Source organism: Paramisgurnus dabryanus, chromosome 14 (assembly GCF_030506205.2).
Source record: "Paramisgurnus dabryanus chromosome 14, PD_genome_1.1, whole genome shotgun sequence".
Taxonomy (NCBI): Eukaryota; Metazoa; Chordata; class Actinopteri; order Cypriniformes; family Cobitidae; genus Paramisgurnus; species Paramisgurnus dabryanus.
In genome coordinates this window covers 5908205-5920702 of record NC_133350.1, presented here as the reverse complement: position 1 = coordinate 5920702, position 12498 = coordinate 5908205, and the positions used below count along the sequence as shown (strand labels likewise).

The window sequence follows — 12498 nt, the reverse complement described above, 5'->3', positions numbered from 1 at the left end:
TACAATTCCACAGAATGGTGCCTATTTATTGGTTTTCCTAAATGTCACCAAAGCTAAATATCTTTTCCTAAAGAATATTATCTTGGACACACCTATCCTTCCAGATAGACAGACAGGCAGGATTAGAAAAACATACACCCACTGTAATTGTGCTGCAATTAATGAGGCATATCCTACTCGCTTTTGATTAAATGTCATTCTTTATTGTGTTTCACAAGCAGACAGATAAGTCTCTCATTGTCTGACTGTGAATCTATAATAACACTGATGTCTGGCATTTTGGATGTTGCTCTCACAGAATTAAAAAAAATTATATTTGATGTTAATTAAAGGACATTATTAATATTTATTAGGCAGATCGTTAGATTAAGCTGTGACATGAAAACGTTTTAATTAACTAAAAGCTATAATGAAGTGTGAACGGAGAAAAAGAAATCATGAATTGCGAGTGAAGAAAAGTCATGTCAAAGGTCATCAAACTTACCGTAACTTTTTCAGAGGGAATGCGTATGAAAAGGTCATATTAGACCTTTGCTTCTTATCAACTATATAAACCCAATGCTTTGTTATCACAGGTCAAATGAATATGAAAGTTTAGTCACATCAAAGCAATAATTAAAACCTCAATACTGGTACATGATAATAAAGATTAATATTACTTTAGTTTAGTTTAGTTTAGTTAGTATGGGATGAAATTAGCAATGCAAAGAACATGCACTCTCAGAAAAAAGGTACGAGAAGGTACAAAAGCTATATCACCGGGGCAGTACTTCTTCAAAAAGTACACTTTTGCACCAAAATGTTTCATGTATAATTACACTGTAAACTTTGTTTTGGATAAGCATCCTAATGGGAGACCATTTTTTAAATTTCAGACTTCTGTGAAGTGTGCTTCCTATTTGATAATTGCTGCACCCTCATGACTGGACATTTGAGAGGTCATGTGATGTTTTATTTTTGTGTCATAGTTTCACTGGTATTTATGTATTCTGTGACACATTTATAATAGATTGAGGTGCTGATGGGAGAGTTTGCTTAGTGGAGATGGACATCATTAATAGATCCTACTTAAAGTTAAGCTGCTCATATAATTCAGTTTCATTATGTACACTAATTTATTTGTCTGCCTTTGGTTGTTAGATTGTAAATGAGGATGTCCTGATAAATTGCTTTCTTTATCTTTTGGAAACGCACAATCATAAATGCGCACACATGAACAGGTACATGGGTAAGAAACTATAGCAACCTCGCAATCCTGGCAAGTTCATGTCAGTACATGTTAGACAAAAATTGCATTACTCTCAAAAACGACATACTGTAATTGCAGGCTGTCTCGCTCTGAAACATTAAGAACAGACGGAGTAATTAAACTTATTATTACATTGTATGAATCGAGGCAATAAATACCAATGGTAATGATTTTCTGGGCAAAAATATATTTTTACCTTTGATTGACGGCTAAGTATGAGGTGGGTGATGGTTGATGGAAAGGTGGTGAGCACATAAAGCTGAAATAACATTGAACAAAATGTTTTGTTGGCAAAAAGTCAGCAAAGAAGAACAAAATATGATAAAATGTGACACAAAATGATGCAAAAATCCCTGTATAATTTTGTAGCTCAGTTGGTAGGGTATTGCAATAGAAGTACAAAAGTTCAAGGGTTTGATCCCAAGGAAACACTTATACTGATAAAATGCATACCTTGCAAGTCGCTTTGGATTAAAGAACCTGTCAAGTGCATAAATATAAATTCTGTCAATATCATTTAATATCATTTTCATTTTATGAACCTTTGATCCACTTTATAATTTTAAATAATCTCATTAAGTTGTTTAATTATCACGATAGCTATCAATATAATAACATCAGTTGCAGTGGCGGCTCGTGACTGCTCATCCGAGGGGCGCTAATTCAAAATAAGTGTTCGGAGTGTCATGTGTGTTGCTTGCGTTTTTAAAGTATTTGTTTGTTGCGTCATGTGAACCATGTGCATCACATGTTTTGTCAAAATAAGTGCCTGCTGCACACGCCTCTAAACTGTTTATGAAAAAAGAGATGCTCACATTCACAAAATACACACAAGACACTCACTTAACAGTAAACTTTGCTTACGCATGAGATTATGCAAGTATCTGGCAAACGCGAGCATCTCTTTTATCATAAACCCTTTAGACGCATCTGCAGCAGACACTTATTTTGGCAAGACACGTGATACACACAGGATCTCTAGATGTGCAGAACACATAGGAATCACACACATGACGAGCTACATACATGCTGTGCCTGACGAACTTTGCATCGAGCCACCTCGTAAAAATATATTTTTAACAAGTAAAATATAGTAAAATAAATTCAAGTTATAAAAATGTAGACCCCCCAGATTGTTTTATCCACTGTGGTAGCCCTTGCTCACAAAATGGTTTGAGACCCCTGCTGTAAAGCTTTGTATAAGTCTGTGTAATTTAACAATCAACTTGTCATACTGAATATACTGTAATGTGTAAAGGTAAAAGCTTTATCTTTTCAAGATATGAAAAGACTGTGTTTATAAAACCATGTTTTATATGTTCCCCCCATTTTTTTCCATCTCAGCCTTTAATCAAGGTACATTAAGGTTTATTTATAAAATAATTTGCTTTTACCTGAAAATGTTTCTGCAGAAGAGGATAAGTATAATAGATGAGGCTAGGACCTTTAAAGCCTTGGTTAAAAGCTGATGTTGCCTTTGTCCTGAATGACAATGACCCAACTAATGGGTATACAACTAATACTGTATGTTTTTTTATCTGGTTTTAAAGGAGGAAGAGGACCATATACAGGTGTCTAAAAGTACGCACACTTACACACTGTCTGTTTTTGCCTGTCTGCTGTTGTGAATTACTGTATACATGTATAAAAATGAAAGATGTGATTGAACAGAATAAGGTTTTTGTAAGTCATAACAAGCCGTTACAAACTCAATTTTAAATAATTGGCTTATTTGACATTGAATTGTGACACAGAAAACCTTTCACAATTATGAAATGATGCAGATCTCAATGGAAAAAATCACTCACTGATGAAGTCTGACAGCATTGCATTTTCCTTTAGTACTGCGTCTGAATTACTGCAGAGCTATATTGCATGCTGGTCAAGTTAACGCATTGTCTAAATTCACCAGAAGGATGTTTAAATAGTGATTTTGGCAGGGTAATTTTCAGAATAATAATTTTCCTTTAGACCTGATAATGGCATATATGCCAAAGACCAAGCAAGTTCAAGATTTTTAGATTAAAAATGATGACACTGCTGACCCACATAAATGTTTTTATTCTTGTCCTTGAATTAGGCCTATATAACAAAGGGAATAACAATGCCACGTAAAAGTTACAGTGTATTTTTCCCTGGGGCCAACTCCAGGGAAGCCACAATGATTTCTAAATCTGTTTTAATATTATGGGCTGAAAGTAATATAGAGCAATGACCCCTCTTTGTGATGTTTACTGTTGCAAGCTTTATTCCCATATCATAAGAATCTTACACATACTGTGGATGTATGCGTCATCCGACAGTGTCATACATTATGATTAGTGCTTAGGGCGCCCTCTACTGGATTTTAATTGTAACTCACAGTTTATAAACAGTACGTGAGATTTAGTTGGTTCGATATTTAAGTAATTTAAAATGCAAAAACGATAACTTGTCTCAACATTTTCACTATTTAGCCTATTTATTTATTTATTTTAAAAGAACCACTCGATCAATCTTTGTCATCAAGAAACAAGCTGCTCCTTACAGTTCAGGTAAACCTATTTATAACACTAAATAAAAGCCCCTAGTATAAACCCAATATCATACTGTTTGTAATAAAATGGTTTTTACCTAGACTGTTAAAAAAGGTTTGTATACCACAGAAACCGGAAGAGAAGCATTGTCGCTAATAAGACCAGCTGTTGTAGTCCATCTGTACTGTACTGTACTGTACTGTACTGCAACTACAATTAAAATAAATTAATATAAGTTAGAGGATTACGGTTTGTAAAGTGTGACGGCGTGTAATTAATGTTGTAAGTGTGAAACGCGGAAAGAAACCTAAATTATGTGAAAACCTCTCGTTGGCCTACAAAATGACGTCATGACTGGAGATATTTTGTTTTCTCACCACAAAAAATTCTTACCAAGTTCATCCCTCAGATTTGTGCACAATAATGGTACAAAATATCTTTTTTTTTTGTTGCTTTTATGATTGGTTATTAAGAGATCAGAGATTTTAATACAGCCTACCATACTTTTTAATCTATTTAATTTTTACTTTATTGAAATATAAATGTATTCCTCATTGTTGTGTGTACTTACATAAATAAATAAAAAAATATAAAAAATTATATTCACATAAAAAACACAAACAAAAGAGTCATTTGATTTAAAATGTAAGCCTATATGTCTCTATCTCTTTCAGTTTAGTTATCATTATTTTGAATTATATTAGTTTGGTGATATGGCACCTGAAATAAAATGTTATTTAAATTAAATGTATTCATTGATTGGACCATTGTGCTTTAAGTTTAAAGTTTTATTTATCAAATGCGCAGCCACATACAATGCGACACACAGAATACAATAAAACGATATAGACAGTAAAAAAGAAAGTAAAAACTATTTTAAAAATCTATGATATTATGTAAATTTGAAGAATTACAAAACATTTTCAAACTATAAGTATCACTTTTTGTACTATATGTTAATGATCACTTGCTATTAATTGTATTATTATGTATAGGTATGTATTGTGATAGTTGGATGTCATTAATGTAAAGCGATGTCTAAAACTGAGCTCACTGCGCCCTCTAACGGTCACACTCGTAATACCGCCATTCTCCACGACAATCAGCTTTGAAGCTGCGGCTGGTGGTTCACGCGACCACTGTTATTTCAAAATGCATACACACGAGATGGTTGAGTGAGGATGCGACTGCCCAGCTCTGTCCTAGTGTCGGTCTCTTTGTTTACGGCCGAGACGACGGCTGCTCTCTATCTGAGTAGCACTTATCGGTCCGGGGGTGATAAGATTTGGCAGTGTTTTACGCTTCTGTTCACGCTTGTGCCATCCGTGCTGGTGCAGCTCACATTAATATTTATCCACAGAGACCTGAGTAGAGACAGACCTCTGGTGCTTCTTCTTCATATTTTACAACTGGGGCCAATAATACGGTAAGTAGCCAAATTATTAATGCAATTAATGTGAAAAAATGTTAATTGAATGAATCGTTTAGGATAAATACGCGTCTTCTGGATGAATATATGGAAATAATTTCGTGCATTAATTTTATTTTTTCCAGATGGTGTGTACATAGTATCAATCGTCATTGTCTATCCATAATGTGCTAAAGCCACATTTGATGAGCAGTGAGCGGTAAATGACCGTTTACGCGCATAATTGTAGTTTTTGAATATAGACTATATTAACCATTCAAATGTAGCCCACCACAGTAAAGTCAGGATGGTCTCGTGGTTTCGTGTACCTGTAAATGATACCCATTGGACTGTGTGCCATTAACTGTCCTGGAATTTGCGGGCTTTTAATTTAGGAACTGCGTAATTACGCTGAGAAGCGCGTTTTAAAGGCGCTCTTGTTGGGTTGCACACACTCTGCCACAGTCCTCCAATCAGTCATGCACAATTTTAGTGCCCAAATAGTAATTAAATTATATGCAATATTTACTGGTGTTATTGACAGCTTCTATTTTAGCCAAGGCCTCCCAGTGATCCACTTTCAATCTTCCGTTCATCCATTGACTGTGTGCATAATTGATGTATTGAGATTGCCTTCTCTATTAGCTCATTCAGATAAAGCTGTGCACCGTTATGTATAATTCAGGTGTGTATTTCAGTGAGTTTGTGTGAATTGTTTGTGAAAGATCCCTTGGACCTTCTTAACACACATAATTCACATTATGATTAAGGGATGTTAGACTCCTGCACAATGTTTGTGTTCAATGCAGAGGCTGTTGTCAAGGTTTAATAAAAGAAAAAGCTCACTCAACACTTCGCACCTACAATCTACCCATTGAGACCTAGCCTCTGCATTTTGAATGAATCTGATGGACAGATTGCCCACTGAGGCTTTACACAACCTACCCTCAGTGTAATCTAGAATATTAGATGTAAAGAAAGGTCTTGTATGTGATATACACAGCTTTTGTGTAATACATCAATATTTTTTTTTTTTCAAATATACATTATAAAGATGTTGTTTTTCAAAGATGTTATGTTGTGATTACATTCAGGTTGATGCAAGTTCACCAACAAAACTACCAAAAGTCATTTTCATGGATCAGTTGAAGTAGAAGTATGCCCTTAACAACTGCACTTTTACATTTATGCATTTGATTATTGTTTTTATGATAATTTTACATTTTTATAAGATTTGCTTGTATGTGTTCATACGAATTAGCCAACTATGTATTCGTAAAATATGTACGTGTGATCAAGCTGATCCTTCTGGTATAGGTGGTCGTCTCTGACATGAAGGTTGCTATGCAACAGGAAGCACTAGGTGCTGTGATATGGTGAACAAGTTTTTGGTATCATATCTGTTACTATGTTGTTTGTCATAGCAAGTTTGTATCGGCCAATCAGAACCCAGCGACTTTCAATTGCATGTATTTGCATAAATGTATAAAAAAAGTGTTGTTCCTTTAGGTGCCTGGATGCTTTTTGTATCTATGGCAGTGCTGGAAAGGTGGAGGAGCCGTATGTCACCATCACCCGTAAAAAGCAGATGCCCAGAGAGGGACAGGCTGAGGAGGTGGAGCAAGAAGTTGGGCAGGCGGATGGGAAGCTAGTAACCCACAGGGCGGCTTTCGCCAGAACCTCCGTCATACAGGCCTTTCTGGGATCTGCACCCCAGCTTACACTGCAGCTATACATATGTGTACTGCAGAAAGGGGTTTCTATTGGTAGAGGTGAGACGAAGAAAGAGCACACACACTCTCACACACTTAAAATATGTGATGGGTATAAATAAAGGCTTTTAAAGAAGCCTAAAGCTTATTGCCATAATGTATTTGATTTACTATCATTACATTGACTTTTAAAATCAATATGTTTGATGTTTACATCTTCAGAGAGATAAAGCAGTGAGCATAAGGCTTAGTATAGCACAAAAACGATTTCATTTAAAGACAATTTATTATTCCTGCATTCTGGGTTTGTGATGTGCAGATCAAAAAGTAAAGCAATTGTAAACTTCTGAAGTTCATTGAAGGCCACTTGATGTTATATTTGGCAATTCTCCACCACATCTATAAAGTATTAAATTGGCAGGGAAATGCAAGTGTGCATTGTTGAATGCAATTGATTTTTTAGTTACATCGCCTTATACACAGTAGCATAGCATATTTTTTTAATGAAAAATACTTTTGCTTTAAAGATCTTTGCATTTAAAGTGCATTCATTACACTACTATAATTTTAATTCAGTCAAAACTAAATAATATTTTCAACTTGAATGAAACAATTCAAATACCCAACAAAAGTTTTTTATATGAAGTATTGTCAATCCTCTTTCTAAACAAGGACTGCCTTTCAGCATCACCCATCTAAATTTAACAAGCTTTTCTCACTGATACATTCAACACATATGAATATGATTACACTGCATACTATCACCTACCAAATGCCTTCTCACGCTTGTGCGCTATCTATTTCCTCTTCTTATCTCAAGGACGCACACTTCGTATCAGAGAATATCAGCTTAAAGAAATAGAGCGGTTTTGCAGATAATGTTATGTGCAGACTTCAACAACAGACAAGTTTACAAACTGTCCTGAAGATCACAAGCAAAGAAATGCTTTTTGGAAGAAAGCATTTTTGTACATAATAAACTGAAAGAAATGAATTGAAATGGTCCTGTTATGCCCTTTGATATTGCAGTTTTCTATGCTTGATTGTTCAGAAAACATTATTTCTGCACATTTTCCTGCAACAATAAACAACATATATTCCATACAGTGATATCCAAAAAAAGTGCAATTTCACATTGAAAATTACAGATTTTTTGTTTAAATCTAGAAATAATAATGAAAATGAAATGCCTAAGAATAATATGTAACACTTTACAATAAGGTTGTATTTGTTAATATTAGTTAATGCATTAGGTAATATGAACTAACAATGATGCATTTTTAATCTTAGTTTGAGGCAATTTCAGCATTTACTTAAACACTGTTTCTGCTAATCTCATGTTAATCTAGAGTACCTATATTTCATCGGACACACGTGCATTGTCGAAGTGAATTTCCTGTCTGTATTTATTTATCAGTCTGGCTAGTGGCCAAACTGATCTCTGAAACAAATACCTTGTCAAAAATAAAATATTTTGGTTTGCTAAAGACAATGGGAGACGACAAGAATGGATCACAACTTTGTGAAGAAGTTTGGCAGCCAGGCAACAATTCAAAGTTAGTTGTTAGTTCATGTTAGCAAATGCATTTACTAAGTGTTAAGATTCTCCAATATTTTCAGGTTACTTATTTTAAAGGGACACTCCACGTTTTTGAAAAGATGAAAAATGTCCGGCTCCCCTAGAGTTAAAAATTTGATTTTTACCATTTTGGAATCCATTTAGCCGATCTCCGGGTCTGGCAGTACCACTTTTAGCATAGCTTAGCATAATCTATTGAATCTGATTAGACCTTAAGCATCACGCTGAAAAATAACCAAAGAGTCTGGATATTTTTCCTATTTAAAACTTGACTCTTCTGTAGTTACATTGTGTACTAAGACCGACAGAAAATTAAAAGTTCAGATTCAATGGATTATGCTAAACTTTGTTAAAAGTATTTCCGCCAGACCCGGAGATGGGCTACATAGATTCTAAAACGTTAAAAATCAAATGTTTAACTCTAGGGTAGCTGGAAAATGAGCCTATTTTCAAAAATGAAAGTGGAGCATCCCTTTAAACAAGCAAATCTGTGACCTCCTTTGTCAGGAAGGTGAGATTTCCTTCTCCTTCCATTGAGGCACAGAAGATGCTTTCAGGATCATTCATGGATCCTTAGGTTCCCTCCAATCTATTTATAATTCAGCTTTCAAATTATTACGCTAATAATACACTTTGCACTGTACAATGTAAGCATAAGGAGCCATGTGGATTTGCAAGCTGTTCTTTGGTTTAATAACCGTTACGCCTTGTCAGTCATATGCATGACCCACTCACACCATAGTGACAGTCACACTAGACTGAATACTTTCCCCGACATGAATTATAGGGCCATTACTACTAACAGATTTGCAGTCATCCACAGCCTTGTGCTCTGTCCTTGACAGCAGTATTGCAGATCATAATGGATAGTGAATCAGTCTGACCCCATTATCCATGAGGCACAAAGCAATGAAATCATGACTCTGTATCATGCCTGACAAAGCCCTTATGGTAGTGCTTGTGGATTTAGGCCTTTTAGGTATTTGTGTTTGTTATCTCAAGATTACCTGAACTTTATGATGTCAGGAATCATCCATATCATAGACCTTTAGGGTCTAAAACCATATTTTGTGTTAGATAAATATTAATTGTGGTATAAGGACAGAAAATTGTTTAAAACTTAAAGGAATAGTCAATTTTCTTAAAAGAAAAATCCAGATAATTTACTCACCACCATGTCATCCAAAATGTTGATGTCTTTCTTTGTTCAGTCGAGAAGAAATTATGTTTTTTGAGGAAAACATTGCAGGATTTTTCTCATTTTAATGGACTTTAATAGAGCCCAACATTTAATACTTAACTCAACACTTAACAGTTTTTTTCAACAGAGTTTCAAAGGACTATAAACGATCCCAAACGAGGCATAAGGGTCTAATCTAGGGAAACGATTGTCATTTTTCAAAATAAAAAATACACTTTTAAACCACAACTTCTCGTCTAGATCCGGTCGTGATGCGCCAGCGTGACCCCACGCAATACGTCATGACGTCAAGAGGTCACAGAGGACGAACGCGAAACTACGCCCCAGTGTTTATCAGTGTTGAAAAAGAGGACCGTTCCTACGTTGTTGTATGTCAACTGATACTAATTAATGTATTTGTGTCAGTTTATTGTTTACAATGGTCCGCAAATGTGCGTTTTATATATGTAACACGTGACCTCCCTAAGTCACTACGCATTTACGTTAGGTCGTGCTGGACCGGAGATAGACGAGAAGTTGTGGTTTAAAAGTGCATATTTTTTATTTTTCTTGTCAAAAATGACAATCGTTTTGCTAGATAAGACCCTTATGCCTTGTTTGGGATCATTTAGAGTTCTTTGAAACTCCGTTGAAAAAAACTGTTAAGTGTTGAGTTAAGTATTAAATGTTGGGCTCTATTAAAGTCCATTAAAATGAGAAAAATCCTGCAATGTTTTCCTCAAAAAACATAATTCCTTCTCGACTGAACAAAGAAAGACATCAACATTTTGCATGACATGGTGGTGAGTAAATTATCTGGATGTTTTTTTTAAGAAATGGATTGTTCCTTTAAATAAGTGGCTTCACAGTAGACTAAGACTAAGTGGTCTAAAAAAAGTCTTAACTCTCAAGAGAAACGTCTACACTTGCCTTCAATGTAGTCACTTTCCTGTCTATGAGAAACATTTGAAATATTAATAAGATGTTAATTTTCCTTCCTGTGGTATTTATAGCACTGATAAAGATAATGATCAAGTTTCTTTCTCTTTCCAATCCAGGAACTCTGATGGTCATTTCACTTCTCTCCATCGTATACGGAGCCCTTCGCTGCAACATTCTGGCCATCAAAATACGCTACGACGATTACGAAGTTTCTGTTCATCCGCTGGCATACCTGTGCGTGTTCCTGTGGCGAGGGTTTGAGATTGCCACGCGGGTGACGGTGCTGGTGCTCTTCGGGTCCGTGATGAGGGTGTGGATCCTTCCGGTGGTGTCGGCCAACTTCATCCTGTTCTTTCTGCACCCCTGGGTTATTTTCTGGAGCAGCCGCTCTCCGTTTCCAGAGAACATCGAGAAGACATTGACTCGCGTGGGGACCACCATTGTACTCTGCTTGCTCACCTTCCTGTACGCGGGAATAAATGTGTTTTGCTGGTCGGCTGTGCAGCTCAAACTGGACGACCCAGATCTGATCGATAAGGGTCAGAGGTGGAGGCGGCTGGCGGTGTATTACTCCCTTCGCTTTGTGGAGAACGCAGGGTTGATTTTGATGTGGTACATCTACCGGACTGAGATTTACCAAGGCGTGGACGCCCCAGTGTTGGAACTTCTGCTGATGTTGGGTTATGTCACCGCGTTGTTCTTTATGATGCTTTTTTACCAGTTCTGCCACCCTTGCAGGCAGTTGTTCTCAACCAGCCCGGCCCAGGGTTTCTGCAATTGCTGTGGGACCCTCTGCCTGCTCCGTGGGCCTCTTACTCAGTCGGGCTCCATGAGGACCAAGTCCCTGTCAGAGTCACCAGGAAAAGACATCGGAGAAGACCAGCCCTGCGTGACCAAAGGGGACATCAACCAGAGTTTGTGCATCTGAGGATTAAAATGAAGTGCCACTAGGGATCAAAAGTGCTTTGAATGCCTTGGTAGTGGAATGTAAAAGGAAACTTTTGCTGCGATCAAAGAGATGAATACTTTTCTCCTGTATGGTTTACAAGGCAAATGAGCCAGCATGATCCATAAAAGTGCATGTGTGAAAAACCTTAACAAAATGAAATTGCTGCTTTTGTCATGCGATGCAGAGATGCGTTCCTCCTTGTTCGGTGTGTGTGCGCCATGATTGTTACAATTTATAGCATCTGCATTCACTGGAAGCACTGATTTACTTAAAAGTTTGTAGTGGTATTGTTGTAAGCTTTTGGCCTTGATTTTTAGAGCACTTTTAAAGGGCATTGCTTTTTAAATGTTTTCAAAAGCGCTCAGGTTCATTTTTAATGCAATTTTCTAGTTTGTTTTGTTACAGCAAATCTCCTCATACAGTGAAAGCCAATATAACAAAAGTGTTCAGTGAAGGGTCACGGGTATTGAAAGATAGAGTCCTGTCATATAACACAGACTTATGGGAAGTAAGCCTATTGAAAGGATATGAAAGCATTTGTTTGAAAATGCATTTAAAATATATGACCCTGGACCACAAAACCAGTTTTAAGTAGCATGGGTATAGCAATAGCCAAAAATACATTGTATGGGTCAAAATTATGTATTTTTATGCCAAAAATCTGAATATTAAGTAAAGATCAGGCTCCATAAAGATATATTGTCTATATAATGTATTTATCATTAGTAATATGTGTTGATAAGGACTTTATCTGGACAACTTTAAATGTTATTTTATCAATATTTAGATTTTTGTTTTATTTTCAAATAGTTGCCAAATGTTGTCTTAAAGGGACACTCCACTTTTTAAAAAAATATGATAATTTTCCAGCTCCTCTAGAGTTAAACATTTGATTCTTACTGTTTTGGAATCCATTCAGCTGGTCACCGGGTCTGGCAGTACCAGTTTTAGCATAGCTTAGCA

At 36.1% G+C, this 12498-nt stretch overlaps 1 protein-coding gene across 1 annotated transcript; it reads left to right on the top strand.

Moving 5' to 3' along the window:
* The first annotated feature begins 4864 nt into the window (after positions 1 to 4864).
* On the top strand, positions 4865 to 12443 carry xk (X-linked Kx blood group (McLeod syndrome)). The gene is made up of 3 exons (XM_065241129.2): positions 4865 to 5191; positions 6683 to 6945; positions 10703 to 12443. Exons 1-3 carry the CDS (start codon positions 4947 to 4949, stop codon positions 11512 to 11514), a joined length of 1320 nt encoding a protein of 439 aa, XP_065097201.1. The 5' UTR covers positions 4865 to 4946; the 3' UTR covers positions 11515 to 12443.
* The last annotated feature ends 55 nt before the right edge of the window (positions 12444 to 12498 follow it).